The sequence below is a fragment of the Eschrichtius robustus genome, chromosome 14 (genome assembly GCF_028021215.1).
Source record: "Eschrichtius robustus isolate mEscRob2 chromosome 14, mEscRob2.pri, whole genome shotgun sequence".
Taxonomy (NCBI): domain Eukaryota; kingdom Metazoa; phylum Chordata; class Mammalia; order Artiodactyla; family Eschrichtiidae; genus Eschrichtius; species Eschrichtius robustus.
Genome location: NC_090837.1, coordinates 34,011,777 through 34,029,631, shown reverse-complemented (window position 1 = coordinate 34,029,631; position 17,855 = coordinate 34,011,777). Strand labels below are relative to the sequence as shown.

General features: G+C 41.5%; 1 protein-coding gene across 4 annotated transcripts in view; it reads right to left on the bottom strand.

Annotated features, from left to right (window-relative positions):
* Nucleotides 1-389: 389 nt before the first annotated feature.
* Nucleotides 390-17,855, bottom strand: part of EPB41L3 (erythrocyte membrane protein band 4.1 like 3) — a 140,470-nt gene continuing 123,004 nt past the window's right edge. Inside the window, exons 14-21 of one of the 4 annotated variants that reach the window (XM_068563487.1) lie at nt 14,706-14,897; nt 6,145-6,267; nt 5,130-5,513; nt 4,203-4,334; nt 3,618-3,716; nt 3,109-3,189; nt 2,712-2,828; nt 390-1,519 (exon numbers count right to left, since the gene is read on the bottom strand). In XM_068563487.1, the coding sequence (XP_068419588.1) occupies nt 2,718-2,828; nt 3,109-3,189; nt 3,618-3,716; nt 4,203-4,334; nt 5,130-5,513; nt 6,145-6,267; nt 14,706-14,897 (1,122 nt within the window). In that variant the 3' untranslated portion in view covers nt 390-1,519; nt 2,712-2,717. The remainder of the gene's footprint in view (nt 1,520-2,711; nt 2,829-3,108; nt 3,190-3,617; nt 3,717-4,202; nt 4,335-5,129; nt 5,514-6,144; nt 6,268-14,705; nt 14,898-17,855) is intronic. The other 3 variants (XM_068563488.1, XM_068563489.1, XM_068563490.1) reach the window with 3 other exon arrangements.

The following is a 17,855-nucleotide window of genomic DNA, read 5'->3' as shown; positions in this document are numbered from 1 at the left end:
GATGTCAGTGAGCTGCAGAAACACTCACGGCCCTGCAGACCCAGCTGCCAACCTGCTCGTCTCTGGAGAGGATGTGAGACAGAGGTGTCTCTCTGGTAGATTAAAAGCCCCCAGAAACACTGGGATTATAGCACAGCCTGTCTTCTAACAGAAAAACGAAAACTTTGAAAGTGAGATTCTGTGATACTAGTTGTACTTTTCAAGGCCTGCATAGGCAACCAACCATTTATCTACACGTATTTCGTTCCCCATCTGTCTACACTTTTTCTCCTGGAAAAAGACAGGCTCTCTCTACCCTGAAGATGAATGAGGCCTTTGATGTCATGCAAATGTTAGCTCTGGGCCAAACACGTACAATCCTGAAAGTAGTACACTTAGAGAATAAGAGGTTTAAATGCATTTACCATTTTTATTTTGCTATGCGGAAACATACATTCACCATGGCTGTGCGATGCGGTTGACAGTGAGATGGAGAATATAACTTTTTGAAGGCTATTTATAACTAAACACTAAATAGTTTTATTACAGTGGAAATTCTGTACAGTTTAAGGCTTGGCTCTGAACTAGACTGCAAATATGGACCAGATTTGGAAATAAAACACTTTTTTTCAAGTAAAAGAAGAAAAATCCATTAAAAAAATACAAGGACGAAGAAATGAAGAAAGAAAACAAAGCAACAGAAGCCCAACGGGTTTTCCCGGAGTGAAATTTCATCATACGGTGAACTAACAAAAATACAGGTTTTCTTTCCAAAATAATGACAATTTACATATTTAGGACTTGTCAGGGAACTCTGGGAAGCTTTCCAGACTGAACACAGACCAAAGCGGACGACGGGGAAGAAATCACATTAATATGCTAAAGTCAGTACTACTTTATAACGGTTAAATTAGATTACACAAAGCAGGATAGTGAGCATTAAATATTTCCAGAGGATCGGAGAGTCGTTACTGCTGACAGGTGAGAGTAATAAACCAGAGGAGACAAGTACAAGATTCAAGTTGTTTACTGAATAAACTCGGTTATTGGCACATCTAACATGGGAAAAACCTGACACACTGGACTAGACAGCTTCTAGCAGTTTAGGGTAATCTTTGTTGATCTGTAAACAAAAGATCTGTCACCTAAGAAGCTGCAATTTTGTTTAGACTTTAATAATAATCAGCTATGAAAGGCATGGATTGTTTTATGTGTTACATGAGATCACGGTTTCTATTGTTGGTTATGAACGTGCAGGTGTAGCTGAGAACTTAGACACTGTGTGAAACGTAAAAATGCTGCTTGTTTTGTAATTGTATCGTTGCTTCATGCATTATCAGTTTAGTGATGCTGACTCAGATTGCTTTATTATGGGAAGATCTCTGCCAGTGTCTTTATTAAATGGTCAAGGTCAGTTCTTCTGGATTGAAATTGTCCATGGGCAGATACAAATCAGTGGGTTAGAAGAGGAAACTCCATATAGACTCTGGCTTTTCATAATGGTTTGCATGACTGGCTTCAGGTGCAGCCTAGGTTATTCCTGTAGAAGAGAGATTTGATCAGTTACTCATTTGAAAACATCTGAGAGTTTCCCTCAGATCGAGGTCATGGGGAAAGTATCTTGTAAGGTTATAAAATGCTCTTTTTGACAAGATACTGTAAAATACCAGTGTACGTCACTGATAGGCTTTCTCTGAAATAACCACATCGTCACCCAAGTGGCTGAACTCACTGAAGAGAACCTTTCTTTTGGTTTTCTTTTTTTTGCTTTCTATCTTCCAAATTACCTTCTTAATTTGAATATAATGAGTGATTTTTATACTTTTTTTCCTTTGAGAGAAGCCACTCGTCAATCAACGTTAACCAATGTTAGAGAACGTACTTATTTCATTTATACATGTAAAGCATTTAAGAGACTTTTATCACATAACCAAGTGTGCAAGGAGCTGCATTCAGCATTCAAAGCCTTCCAGGGATGCTCGAGGGGCGGGTTAGTATGCATGACAAGTCTGTGCACACACAGAAGATGCTGTCTGCTCATGATGTTGGCCAAAGAGTGGCTGGAAAGGCACGCGCTTTCTGGAGGAAAGCAGGACCACAAAACTGAATTTTTGCTTCCTCCCGAGACACAATACCACACTCGGGAAAAAAATCATCCCAGAGAATACAGGAAGTAGATGACATCCACAATGAGAGTGAGTGCTCTGGTCTCAAATTGTAAAACAAAGCAAAAACAAAAGCATAAACAGGCTAGAACCAAACACAGTGGAAGAGAAAGCTTACAATGGGATAATGTTACCAACGGAAGGAGAACAGGCTATATTTTATTTCCCTAGTATTTGGAACACACAAATTGCACCTCTCAGAACAAAACCATCCTAGTTCTGATTAGGCTACGTGGCAAGTGAAACCAGATCTGACCTTTCAGATGTGGATAATGAGAGGAGCACAGAGCATGCATTAAAAGGGAACATGCGCGGGACCATGCAAGCAGACTCTGCTTTCTCTTTATCCTCTAACTGGCAGGGGAGGTAAAAAGTCCACAGTATGGAGCCTCCAAACATGAAACAAACCAGCAGCCGCAAACCAATTTTCCATCCTCTTGATACCCAGAGCCCTGCAAATGCCAGTGAGAGAAAAAGGACAGGGAAGAGGCAGGGGGAGGGAGAGAGGAAAGACCTGGGCCACATGCCAGCCGAGGCCGAGCCTAGAGAACCAGCGCCACCTCTTACCTGGGCTCAGTCCTCTCCATCTTCAGGGGTGATCTCTGTCTCTTTATGGACCACTACTTTGGTCACTGACATGTCAGGGTGCTGCTCTCTGGCCTCTTTAATTGCCTGAGCCAGTGCCTATCCCCAGGAAATCACAGAAGGGCAAAGACAAAAAAGGAGGTGGGACGTGCAAGATCAGAGCCGGGTGGAGACTTATGAGCAAGATCTATATACACAATTTACAAATGGGATACAATGACTGCAAAGGGGGGGGGGGTCACACGTTGCATATTGGAAAGTTAAGTCAGAAAACTGTTTAGACTACAGGCTGAACTAGAAGGACAGCTCTGGGAAGAGTACGACCAGCTCGTGTTTCTCTGTCTCCCTGCCAGGGTATCTACCCTCTCTCACATGCTACCTGGTCATGGTCAATATCCGCGTCTCCCGTGATGACGATTCGCTTCTCGATTCTCGTCTCTGAAATGCCTCCTTTCACAGTCTGAAAGCAACAGATAAGCATTATGAATTTACCGTCACTGTTGACTGGGGGAAATGGCGGAAAATGCCGACACAGCTTTAAGTTGCATCATTCATTCTTTAAGAATTGAAACAGAATCCTATGGCAGTTATTTACAATTGTTAATTTCAGAAGCGAAGCCAGAATAGAGTCCTTCGGGTTTGGCTGGCTGGTTGTTTCTGGAACGTCTACCATATGCTATGCACTGGCGTTAAGGGTTATGCAAAGGGCATCAGAATGCATATTCTTAAACGGAACCTGGCATGTGAGGACAGATGCACCACAAATACAGCAGCCGTGAGAGCTCCCATGCAGCTGCCTGGCATCCTGATACTCACGTATCTGCTGCTGCAGCCCAACCCAGAAGTTCTGAACGGATACCTTCCTGTATCCGTTCCCACTCCACTTACTTTGGTGATGTGGGTGGTGGTCGTGGTGCTAGTGGTTTCAGATGTGATCGTCTGTGCGCTCATGAGCACACCTGGCTCCAAATCAGCACCAAGATCGACCTAAGCAAGCAAAGGGGGAGACGCCACTCTTGAATACTGATGTTACCTCTCCAGACGTCTGCTATCTTGGTTTAGGGCATGACGATGATTTAATTATCTGCACAACCACTGTGCTGTTCCATCAGCATCTGGGAGCTGCCACTGACTAAAGACTGACTCAAGCTTGGCCATTGTTAACCCTCATTAAAAAGTTGGGGCTTCGGAAATGTGAGCAGGGACTGGAAGAGCTAGTGTTTTTCCTTAACTATGGCTAGGGAGATAGATTTCCGAGCCTCTTTCCACAGTTCAAGGTATGTGAAGACCTGCTTAAGTCACCTGCTCTTCCTTGATCGGTAATAAAATTACAATTTCTGCACCGTTCTTGATGGAGACAGTTGGGTCCCCTGAGTCTCACAAATTAAATATCACGTAGTGACACTTAAATGCACGAAGCCATTCAAGGGGTGAAACGGGTGCCAGGGCTCTGGGCTTCATCGACTGTCTTACCTGTGATGATTCGTATGTTATGGTTTTGGTTTCTGTGTGAACTACAGGCACTTCCTTGGTAGAAATTTCTAGCTTTACTTCTCCTGGTGAAACACTGTCAAAGCTGATGGTTTCTGTCTTCACAGTTGATGACTATACCAATGGGAAGCAGGCAGAGTGGCTATTAAATTTTGCAAACACATACCTTTGTTTTTTTCCCTCCCCTCTTGGTGGATATATATCAGCACAGGTTGGTATGAAATAAACGTTTACATTTTGCATGCGGGTCGTCAGTTGGGGAATGAGGCACACAACAGATACGTGTCAGTCTCCCAGAATTCATATGGAATGCTCCAGGTACAAGAAAATATTTCGAAGGAAACTGAAAAAACCCACTCTTTTACATTCCCTCTCCTCTATCTCATAAACTAATTTTAATAGATTAACAAATCATAAATTTGCCTTTTATTGAAAAACTTCTTGGACAGAAGGAACAAGTAATAAGACACTGAACCACTGCCCCTCACCCCGCCCCCATGTGCTTCAGGAATTTCAATAAAAGAGAATAAAGAATAAATTCTAGCACTTGGTGCCTGGGCAAGCCTGGTTTTGGTCCTTCTGGTTAAGTACACTGATCAGAAATAAATTTATCAAGTTTTCTAATATCTTGGCAGGCTACGCATCTCCCAGGTTTATTGCCAGTTACGGTAATTGTAAAGAGAGTAGAAGCCATTTCCTGGAACTTTAGATTGTGAATAATCATTATATATGTTTGCATGGGACCCCAGACCAGCATGGAGACCCCATAATTGCCAGGCAAGAGGGCAACAAGAGGAGAAACAAACTGCTCTTGGAAAAGGAAGAAAATTAAACCTAGCCCTGCCTTTATGCTTAACTAAATTTCAGGGACTTACTTCAGCACTAAAAGTAACATTAACCGCTAGTTACCTCAAAATGAGGTTTTTGTTCCAAAGCTTCAGAAACGTGGATGGCTGCACTCTGCTCCTCCTCTGGCTCTTGGGAAGCAGCTGCCATCTCTCCCTGCTCGAGGACAGCTTTGTCGGCCACCTCCCCTTTTTCCTCCTTTGCTCCCTCAGTCAGAGCAGAGATCTCCTTCCCTTTCACATCAGAAGCATCAGCAGATGCTGCCTGGGTCCCAGCATCCATGTCATCTCCAGCTGCGTAAGAAGCATCCCCACTCGCGTGCACATTCATCACATGTCTTTCCTCCATCAATGCCGTTTCCTGCACAACCTTCTCGGTGCTAAGTGGCTGGGGGCGCTGGGTTGTTTCCATCTCTATTTTGCCAGACTCCGTCTTGGTTTCCGTTTCCTGCATGGAAAAAAAATTGTGGTGTCAGTGTGACTTTCCACAAAGCAAAGGTCAGAAAGCAAAAAAAACCAAAACAAAAACAGCCGCTCACCAGGGTACCTAAAGCCAGTACCAGTGCTTATAACCAGCAACGCTTATAGAAAATATAAATTAGCTTTCATTCCCCCCACCAGAATCTTTGATGCCTGCCCTCTGCCTGACACATAGCCTCGAACCCGTGCTGCTTCTTTGGATGTCACAAAAGAAACAAGAGTGCGGTAAAAAACGCAATTAAAAAACCAAAACAAAATGAAAGCATTGGAGCACATGCATATTGGTTTTGGCTGCTTCCTTAGACCTAACAGGTGACATAAAATGCTTTAAGAAATTAAATGCTGTTAAAACGTCTCAGCACAATTGCTTTCTGAACATCTGAAGTATGTTCTTGTAATGGAACTAAAGACATGTGATGCAAACGTGGGACAGGCGCAGAGGGGTGTAAGTGAAGACCCCTCTCAGGTGTTTAAAGCAAAGCCACTTGGACGCAACACACACACACACACACACACACACACACACACACCCCAAAAAGGCACAAAGAAAAGGCAAAGAGGCAGAGACAGAGACACCGAGGATGGAAACAAATGGCCACCTGCACCCAGCTTTGAGAAGTGGAAGTAACCCCTCCTATGAATTCTGTCGGTTTTCTCGCAGACTCTAATAAGCTGAAGATTTCAGAGCCATCCATGAGCTTTTCTCCAGAAGACTGTTTAGTCTGAGTGAATAGAGAAATGGAGAGTCAAGCACAGAGGTCGGGACACAGGAGGGCATGTACTCATTCACAGCTGGTTAGACAGAACTGTAGGCGCGGGACCCAGGGCGAGGGATGGAGGGATCTACAGACAGATTTGGAAACACATAGGAATGGGAAATCAACAGCAAATCAGGGTGAGCAGGGGCTCTGGTTTGGTAAAGCGGAGAGAGTTCCTGGGTTTAGGGCGGTGCTGGGTGAAGCGGATCCTTTCACCGGCACCGGCACCGGCACCGCAAGCCCCGGCAGCACCACCCCACCTCGGGGACAAGAGCTGGAAATAAAACGGCAGGTGTCTCAACGCTCACGTCAGGCCGCGGTAGTGACTTAACCATGAAAACAACAAAAAAGCTTGGGTTGGCGGCTCTCAACATAAGCCAAACAGCAAGAGAAATGGAAAGGCTCGGGGTGGAAGGGCTGCCTCGGCAAACGTCATGCTGGAATCGGAAACGGCGGCCCAAAGGCGGCACCGGTTACCACGACTTGGGACGTGGCCGACTCTGTGACAACGTATCGGGTGGTGGCGACGGTGACGGCCGGTTCCTGGGAGTATATCCACTCGGACAGGCTCTTCCCGTGGGGACCGGAGGGCCCCACCTTCAAGGCCTCGGCCTCGGCCTCGGGCTCCGCTCTGCCCAGCCGCTCGCCCTCCAGGCTGGCATCCCTCCCGGGTGCGTGCCTTTTCTCCAGAGCATCGTCCTCGGGGCTCTGCTGCCGGGACTCGGCTTCCCTGATGGGGGCCAGCGACTCCGACGGCCTCCGCTTTGGAGTGTGGACCTCAGGCCCCCTCCTGGTCCTGTCCTCGGTGAGGGCTCCCAGGACCTCGAACTCTGCCAGGACAGGGGGGGTCTTCACGGACTCGGCTAGTCCCGGCTCAAGAGGGGAGGGGGACAACACCTTCTCCCCTTCTTTGACTTTTCCTGTCATAGTGACAATTTTTCCGGACACGGTATCGTAGGACTTTCCGAGTGTGTATATTTTCTGTTTGTTCTCTTCCTTCAAGTGCATTTCTCGGGCCAAGTCTTCGAAGCTCTGCACTTCAGTGGCGCTAGATCCTAACAAGTCGGTGGGGATGTCATCAGTTCTACCGCTCGCGGTCACCACCTTGTACGTCACAGTCTTTTTCGAATCACCATCAACTACCTCAGTGGGTATTTTGTCTACAATAACCCAGTCCTCTGTGCCCTATATTTGGAATATAAAAGCTAAATTAGAAGTTCTGATGGTATCTCATTTCTAAAATAAGAATCCTTTAAGGCAATCAGGGTGAGAGCTACACTCAGGCCTGGGAGGTGACTGCACAGGGCTGGGGTTATTTTCTATTAATTATGGCTGCAATCTCTTCCCATCTGAAATTTATTAACTCTAACCTGCAACTTGGAATACGGTCTGTGTGTAGACTCGCAATTTCAGATTTCTTGAAATACTTTGGTGGTAAATTTTGCAAAGACTATATTTGATCTTAGGCTAAATGTCTGATCATTTTGTAGGTCAAGATTAAACAACATTTTTGAAGCTGCTGTACAAGTTATTTAGCTTTACTTGTGTGGACATAGAAAAGACAGTTTTCCATGTGAAATAGAACACTGTACTTCATATCTGTTGTTCTCACAAAGAATGTGCCAGCATTCCCACAAATTTCTGTGAAAACCATTTTCCATGTTTGTGAATTATACTTCCTTATATGGGAGACGGAATCCACTCTAGCACTTATTATCCAATAAGTATTCAGTGCACCTGTGTTCCAGGCATTGTAATGAACTATTTCCCACTGTTAGGACACTGTCGGAGCCTCTTAGAAATAGGTCACAGTGGTCTGTACACTGTTCCGATTTTATTTACAACCGAAGTTCATGGTCTCAGGAGTTTCTTTGCCAGTTTCCTTAGTGTTAGTTCCAATAAGGCAGAAGAAATGGAAGTTACGAAACTTCTGTATTGGGGAGCCTACCAGGATGTTAGCAGGTAACTAGTCTAACAGGTTACAGAGGGAAGAGAAACCAAGCCAGGAGCAAGGGAGCACCTTGGTTTACATTTTAAACTTGGACGTTTGCTACGTTCTTATTTATCCTAGCCTGGATCTAGAAATAGGTGGGCCTTAAGAAAAAGGATTACAGATCCATCTATAGGCTGGTGCAGGATTAAACAAAATGAATTGAAAAATAACCTCTAGGGTCGATGGGACAGTTTTCTGGAAAATGATTTGACGAGAGGTAACCACAGAGCCTCCTTCCTGAATTTTCTTTATCACACTCGGCTAGTGGGAAAACCAATAAAAGTTCAGAACTTTCAAAATCAGTCAAGGTCATCTAAATTAGCATCACTCTATGGGTGAAAGAGATACTAAAAGGTCCAATAATATCATTACAAAGTATAATCATAATGCTTCAATGACCGCACACAGATATAATCACCTAGGAGCAAAAGCCACAAAGAAATGATAGCTAACGGATAACTAAAATAGTAACAAAATTCCCTATTTCCCTCCCCAGAATCTAAGCAAAAATGATATACCTACCTTAGTGGCAAACAAGGTAAATTTTAAAAAGAAAGGAAAAACTACAGACATTTTAATGACACTGAAATCTGAAGAGCAATTTCCTTCTGGAAAATTCCTTAATGTTTGTTTTTTACCTGAGACTCAAAGAATGGAGAGCTTCCTTGATGCAAAAATAGAACCTTTTCAGAAATCTCTCTTTCTTCTTTGGTCTGTTTGAATAAAGGGGGTTGGGTTGGAGAAGAGGAAGCAGACAGTTTCCAAAAAGGCAAGTTAGGAAGAGAGTTCTTTTCTGTGCTACACATATAATACTCATTCATTTTTTTTTCTGAAGAAGTAAATTAGTGTCTATCAATTTGGAAAATGGTCTGAAGCCATCTCAACATTTAATAATTATTTCCAAAGAGTAACAGATTATGTTTTGAATCTCCAGTGTTTTTAGGATTCAAACATTTCTCATTTCTACAAACACAGAACATGCAAGAGTGGCATAAAGAGCTTTCTGGCATTTCAATAGTGTTCATACGTCAGTGATCTGAAATACTGTAAAAGTGAGTATTAAAATGAAAATGTTAAGATTTAAAAAAAGTTAAGTTAGGAATAAATCCTCACTTCCATGTCTGACAAATTCTTGATCATATTCCCTACTGAAGTGTCGCCTGATACAGAGGAAGGAAACACACATGGGTCACTGCATTAGCTACTAATCTGAAAAACCCAGTTATGCCTAGATTGATGTCTTTATTCCACAAATAACCATAAGGTTATAGCTTTATTTGAACTTTTATAACATGGCAAATAATCCTGAAAAGTCAACTTCAGAATATCTTGGTGAAGAATTAAGTATTTCAAGTCATACTTGTCTTTAACATATAAAATTTAAAAAGGACATTAAATATGTTATGTTAGAACAGTTTTTTTCCTTTCATCTTTTTATTGCTTCCTTTAGTATTAAATAGGCATAATTCATGGGGCAATACGTTAGCTACCGAGCCTGTCTCTGTGCACAGCACATGACTGCATAGAATAGTGACAAAAGGATATTTTGGTAAAGTCATCTAAAAATAATAATAGAAAAGTTCAAAGTTTCTAGACGAATGGAACTTTGAAAATAAACCCTCTTGTTGATAAGCAATATAATTTTATGAGAGGTGTTTAAAATTCCTAGGTATGTATCTACAAAGCTATCAGTACTATATTTAATCGTTTGCCTGCAAGAGGTTATAGAGGAGCATCTGGAATGTTCTCTGGAACGACCTGCTGACAGATTTTGATAGCATCGTCCTCATATGCTCCTTTCAAATGAGGAACAAATAAGACATTTCGAAGGGGGGAAAAAAAAAAAATCCCTGTCCTGCCCCATTCTGGAGAAAGATATTGCAAGAGACAAAATGTACCATGTGGAATCATTCAATGTGGATTTAGTTTTTAAACTTTCAATCATAGCCTCTTTTTTAAACAGAAATAAGAAACAGGAAGTCAAAATTATAGGTACTTTTCAGAATACCATGGCTAGGCCTCTAATTATAATCACTGAACTAAATATTTTCCTACAATGAAAGCTTAAAAAAAACAACAGCAGTGGTTTTCAGCATATCCTGTTATCTGACATCAACTAATTTTAAAAACGTCTGTGTCTGTAATTAAAAATGTCCACAGTGTCTGCATCCAGAATTGTGCATGTCCCATAATAACGGAGAAGGGTAAGATAAGGGGATAGATGTTATCATTAAATCCTGTATACTGTCAACCCCAATCCAGTGAGTTCGGCTAAAGTTAAGAGGTACTGATAAAGAAAAGCTGATAATCGAAACATTTACTAGGGGTTAAGACAGAGTCAGATGCACACCCTGACTATTTCATCTAGTTACTTAAATGTTCATGCCTGTGTCATAATTGGGACACAAGGCCCTAGAGTGGCATGCAAAATTCACAGAGGTGTTACTTGCTCAGATGATTAAGGGTCTCTATGGAGCTGTGACTTTCATTTCTGCTCGGGCCAGGGGTTCTCAAATTGGGCTGTGAATTAGAATTATGCGGAGAGCTTTTAAGTAAGAGTAATGTGTGGGGTGCACCTCTGACTAATCAAATCAGATTCTGATGTAGAACCCAGGCATCGGTATTTCAAAAATCTTGTAGGTGACTGTAACACGCATCTAGAGTTGCACCCCAGGGTCTGAATGGAAAGTCACAGAAGTCAGATTCACAGAATGGAGATAATCCATAGTGAATGGATATTTTGCCCAATTTAAGGCCCATCCAAGACCTGAATAGCAAAAGTAAAGCTGGACAAGAAAGCAGAAAAATGCACAAAGAGAGTTGATTCTAGTTATTCATGGCAGTTGGGTTCTATAAAGTCGCCGTGAACACTGAATTACTGAGTACTGAACCACAGCTCCTAGGGGAAAGACAGGGTCAGGTTCCTGGGAGCTTCTGGTCATGAAATTTTCATCAACTGATCAATGCATAACCTTGTTCTATGCGTGTTGCTGTTTAAAGACCCCTTATTTAATATCTATTATTGATCCATTAACATCAAACTCACAGCCAGCAGCACAGCACTATAACTTATCCTGAACAAAGCGTATCTGACACACATATTTTCCTATAAGGCACATCTCAGCCTTCCTTACTTGGGAACACTAGACAGCACTTCAGCACTATGCCTGGAGGTCGTTTTAAATAGCAAAATCACCAACAAAAAACACAAAAAAGCAAAAATGTGGCACTAAACAGGCTGTGAAACTTGTTGCCTGTTCACCTTACCTGGGAAGGTGTGCCTTGAGCAATTTTTTTTTTTTTTTAATCACATTGTACCTGTCTGTGAATTATCGTGAAAGCGCTGTTAATATTGATTTTAGGGTTACAGTAAGTTTTAGTGAGTAGGTGAATTTGCACAATAAGGAATCCACGAATAGGGAGAGTTGACTGTATTAAGCTGACATACCAGTAAAACCACCAGCCACCTTAAAAAAAGAGGACAGTACTGGCATGGCGTAAGTGCTAACGTGTATTGCATTGTGGTTGGGATTTGGAGACTTTTAATATTCAAGTAACCATGAAGGGATATCTGTCCAATATGGACTAGGCCTAGGTATACCACAAAAGGCTGTCATGGGAAATATCTGTGGACAGAAGATGTACCTGAAACCCTTCACATCCCATCCATCTGTCCTACGTTTGGAGGGCGCCGTATGTGGGTTTGCCTATTTTCCAAAGTTAATGATGATTTGCTATTATTTGCTTCTTTGGGGCATCATTGCTACTTGTCTCCTGTTAACTCAAACATTTGAAACTTGAAACCACTGGCAATAAAATTCCCATTTTATAATAAACATAACATCATATTCTTAGAATATAATCACCATTACTAGCTCACTATATTTCTGACTCCTAATTTTTCTCTAATTGGTCATAAACTGGTTGCATAGAAATAGATTTACTTAGGGTTCGACCACCACAGATAAAGAAAAAAGGTGGTCACATTAAAAAGCAGGAGTCATTACATTTTTTTCACAACAACATTGTATCACTGAGATTCCCAAAAAAATCCAACTAAGTGTGGCGTCACTGAATCAGTTTCTTTACCCTTCTGACACAAGCAATATTACTTTGAGATGTCACTTTAAAAAATTAAGTTAAATATTTTCTTTTAGAAATAATTGGACCTCTTTCTAAACTGGCCAATTATTGTTTAATTAATTTAAAGTGGGTCATATTAAATAAAAGGATAACATCAAATGAGTAATTTACTTAGAAAAATACCTCCCCTCTAAAATGAAAATCTTTTGTTTAGGTGTTTTCAAACAAATATGCTTTGTGTATGCCTAGCTGGCTGGGAGGATAAAATTATCTTTTGTGCTTTTCACAAAACCAATAACAAAAGCCAATATTAAGTTTTAATATAGAAATGAACAAGAATTTGGAGCATAAGAACTTGCCGGGCTGTCTCCAGGGCCCTCAAATGGAGGATAAACTGGGTGTCACCAAGGTCCCCGGGAGGAGGGTCGGATGGGAGCCCCAAGGTGAGGGAAGCGCGCATAGCCCTGACCTCCCAGAAGGGACCTCTCTTCCTCTGGGACTTGAAGCTCCTTGGAGCTGCTTTTTCAGAGCCCCTTTGATAACCAGGGTTAGCCAGCCTTGTTTTTAAGAAGCTCTTCTTTACATCTAGCAAGTCTCCCACCAATTTCCTCCCTTCCCGGTGGCAGTGGAGTCCTAAGGTACAGCTTCTGCTCACCACCCAGCAGACACTTGAAAGCGGTCACTAAGCCAGCTGCTGGTCTCCAGTCTACGTAACCAAACTACTTTGTGCTTCTGCAGAGGACATCTTTCCTCCATCCTTTAAACCTTTTAAAACAATCCTTTCTTAGGTCTACTGCAGTTTCTCTGCGCCAACAGGGATAAGGCATCCACATCGAGGGTAAGTTCAGCAAATTCAAAGCGTCACCTCCTCAAGTTATTAACATTCTTGGGGGTCATCACCGTTATCCTCTAAGAATTAGAGGATTTAAGAAGTGAAAAAAATTTCTTTTACTAGTCTAATGACCTAGACTTCGACAGTCCCTTGTTTATTATCACCACCTTTAACTTCTCCAAGCAACTACCCGAACTTCCATTCAAAGGGCTGCAACCTCGCGTGTCCCTGAGTGACAGCAGGGGAAGAGAGGCTTGACTTTTTCAGTGGCTATTTATTTTGTGTTTTTGTAACGTAATCCAGTATCTGCCGTCTTCAGAGCCAGCATGTCCTTCCTTATTTCCAGCCCTCGTAGAAATCGGGTAAACCAAACTTGACCAATTACAATAAAACTTATCTGACCATAACTCATAAGTGGCAGTCTCACTAATGCAGGAACTACAATATTTAAGTCAATCAGGAAAATCTGAAATTTTTGTGTCTTGAAACTCACACAATCTGAATGAAACCGATGTTTAATGGTATAGGACTTTTCATTTATTCTGCATAAAAAGGCCCTTTACAAAGTAATTCAAATGGAGATATACCTTGTCATTTTTTTTTAAGTGGGATTGGAACTGTCATGAACGTCATGATTGTGGTCACTTTAGATAAACAGCTTTCAAGGGAAGAAAGAAGTTAATATGATACTAGAAAGCTGCCGTTTTAAAAAACTACTTCTTTTGAAAGACAGATAAAGTAAGATGGTGTGTAGCAGATGACAGTAAGATTAGTACCACTGCCACTGTGGGTCCCACACGATGGGAGCCTTGAAGTAACACCAGCTGAATCCTCTATCTTGCTGTACGATTAAAGAGCGATTTCCTACATGGAAGACTTACTCAAAAAGACATTCTGGCCTTTACTTTCCCTATTAAAAACCAAATAAAAACTGATTATAAGTCATAATATAATATACATGTTTATATATATAAATCAGTTAAAGTAACCAGTTTTTAAAAAATATAAATATATATACTATAAATAAAAATGAAATAAAAAACTGAGTATACCCGTAAAAACCTGGTGTAGTAGTCCCAGAGTAAAGTATGCCCTGAAATGTTATCAACTTCAGAACACTGTTTAGTCAAACATTAGACAATCTCAATAGGCCTCATCTTGCAATTGATGAGAAACAGTCATGAATTTTCAAGGCATTTCCTAAAGCAGCGGAAGTACATTCAGAAAAACTGTTGGTTCATTAATACAGTAGGTCAATGTCTCCCAGCTGTGAATCTAGAATAAGCAGATCTGAACCAGAGTTTCCTTGTTCGTTCCAAAGCACCATGGGATGCGATTACTCACTCCTTGGCCACCTAACATTGTACTGGCTATACACAGGCAAGGGGTGAGATTCTCTACTCAGAAGCCTGCCACATCCTTTCCCTGCAGACCCGGCAGAGGAGCAAGGCTAGTGAACAGAAGACAAGTGAAACCCAAAGCCTGAATACCGACCTCTTCAGGTACCAGCGGCTCGATCATGGGTGCCTCTTCTTGCCGGGCGGCCAGTCGCACGGGGGAGGTGGAAAGCCTCTTTTCCCATTCGTTCGTGATGGCAGTGTCCGTGGAGGTTTCTAAAAAGGTTCTTTTCAGCTCACTAATATTGGTCTGATGTTTCATCAGGTCATCTTGGGTTTTATCTAGCTCCTATATTCAGAACATGAAGAATCCAACAGTGAACATTTTACGTGTGTTTTCCTTTCTGCGTGCTCTCTCTCGTTTTAAAAGTTAGGTCATTATCTCATGAGTAGTCAAAATAAAAGAATTCTGATCAGGGCTCATGACACTACCACAAACACTCTGGTGAAAATGTGATATTTCCGAGGGAAAACAAAATCTAGTTCACGCAAGCATAAAAACCAAAAGTTTCAAAGGTCAACTGTTAAGAGTGTAATTCACATGTAACCAGAGAATTAAAATAAATACACACGCAGGAAAGGGGATCTATGTCTAGGAGAGAGGAAGGAATCAGAGGAAGCCGAGAAGTCAACCGCACGTATTCACAGGTGAGAACACACCCTTCATGCATCATGGTACGAGCCCACAGGTTAAGCCACCAAAGGAAAACCAACACACACAAGCATGCACTGGTATATACCAATACCAACCTCTAACATAAGATTACTATGTTTGACATACACATTTTCACCCTTTATTCGCTTAATCAGACTATTCTGAAAAAAGTGGAGAAGAAAGGAAAGTAAGGGACACGATAGTCACATGAACAAGTGTCGTCCTTCACACTGCACCAACACACAGTCACCACCTCGGAGCATGCTGCAAGATCTGCACACCGCAGACAAACAATGACTTATCACACGCTGGTTTCTGCTTTTGTGTTTGATTTTGAATTTTCTACCTGTGCCTTGAGCTCTGCATCTTCCTCCTGGTCCGACTGCCAGCATCAAGAGAGAGTGGGAAATAAAGTCTTACCATGCCATTGACTCTAAGATCGAAGGATGGGTCTACATAAAGCCAGCTACATGGGGGCGCTAGTTTGCTCTTATGTGAGAAGACATTTCTTTCTTATATATAAACCACAACGTTCTCACACACAAATTATGCAGCTTAATAAGAAGACAGGAGCAAAAGATTCCTTGCCCCATGGGTCTTTGACATTTTAACCTGGACACTTCCAAGCGCGATGAGCCCACACGTGTGCTTGGGAGGTGACAGCTAGGACTTGGGGGGCTGTCCTTAAAGGACGTTAGCAACGGTTCAGGAAGTGGAGGCAGCCAACATCGAAATTAAAATTCACAAACAAGGCTATGAATATCCAATGATGAGAGCTCCCTTGGAGTGTAGGAGTCCTCACAAATAATCCTATGAGGTTAGCTATTATGATCCCTAATTTGTAGACCAGAGAACTGAGGCACAAAGAACGTAACACAGAGGTTCCCACATTAAAAAATTTCTTGGAACTTTGAATTTCTTGAACCCACCTACTTAAAAACAAATTTGGGAGAGGAGAGGGCTGATACGGATGGGGTAAGTGAGGAAATTAAATAGACTACCATCAACTACAAAGATCAACTCTTAAGACGCGGTCCAGAGTGAAATTATGGGTGACAAGTGGGTGACGCCAGAGCACATGGCCTTCAGCAAATGGATCACTTCGTCTGGGTCTCAATGGGGGCCAGACTGTCTAGCCTGCACGCTCCACCCTGCACTGCTGTTACACTGGCTCCGGAAAAAAGAGAAGGGGAAGCGTTTATAGGAAGCGTTAGAGGGCCGGAGGCAAGCTGATTCTACAGAGGTGGTGGGTTCATAGCTCTTCATTTTATTTTTAAGCTTCATAACCTACCTATGTTATACGTCTTTGTTTGCATGCTTCAAACGTTGTATAACAAAGTTTAAGACTGCTAGAGAAATTTATAGTATTTTTTTTTTTTGTCTCATAGCGGAGTCATTTTTTTTTTAACATCTTCATTGGAGTATAACTGCTTTACAATGGTGTTAGTTTCTGCTTTATAACAAAGTGAATCAGCTATACATATACATATATCCCCATATCCCCTCCCTCTTGCGTCTCCCTCCCACCCTCCCTATCCCACCCCTCTAGGTGGTCACAAAGCACGGAGCTGATCTCCCTGTGCTATGCAGCTGCTTCCCACTAGCTATCTATTTTGCACACGGTAGTGTATATATGTCAGTGCTACTCCCTCAAACAAATACCGTATATTAATGCATGCAGATGGAATCTAGAAAAATGGTACTGATGAACCTAGTGGCAGGGCAGGAATAGAGATGCAGAGAACGGACTTGTGGACACGGGGAGGGGGAGGGGAGGAGAGGCTGGGACGAATTAAGAGAAATTCAAAGTAGTAGTATTAAAATATGTTTCACTTACAGCATACCTCAGGATTACAATGACATTTACTGACTGTATCAGTAGCTACATATAACTAATTCTTACAAAATTAAGATGCAATTGTTATATTTGGTGTAGAAAATGATTACCTTGTAATCAGTTTACATTTGATTGCTTCAAAGAACCAGGATGATAGTTTCACAGTATTATCTCTAAATTAAAAAATGATGATTTCCAAACTTTGAACTGAACTCTGGCACTTCCAAAGGAAGAAACAATTAAACTCCATTTTGAAATGTTTTTCTGAACATATTTTCAATGAAGTGATGTATAGATACTACGTATAACATTTTTAGTTCTTCCTAAACACCCAACTAGAAAATATTGTTATGACTGGATAATGTAAAAAACAACCTAATGTTAAACACTATCACAAAGTAAAAAATAAATTCTGTTAGCACTTTAGGAAATGAACATCTTGACTTCCATTACTATAGATAAATATTGTTTTTACAGAAATTTTAATTAGTTACTGGTAGAGAAGATTTAAAAAACAACGTAAGCCATACACATATTTAATGAACCCTAAAGAATTAACAAAGGATAAATAAGAGCATAGTATCACTGGTCAATGTGATAATTTTTTTTCCAATAAAGTCCTGACAGTAATTTGTTAATTTTCTTTTCCTTGGAAAATTCATTTCTTTTGAGTGACCCAGACTACATCCAGGCTATGAAAAATGAGTTAAGAGAAGTATTATAATTTTAACAAGCATTTTGACCATTTGGGATTT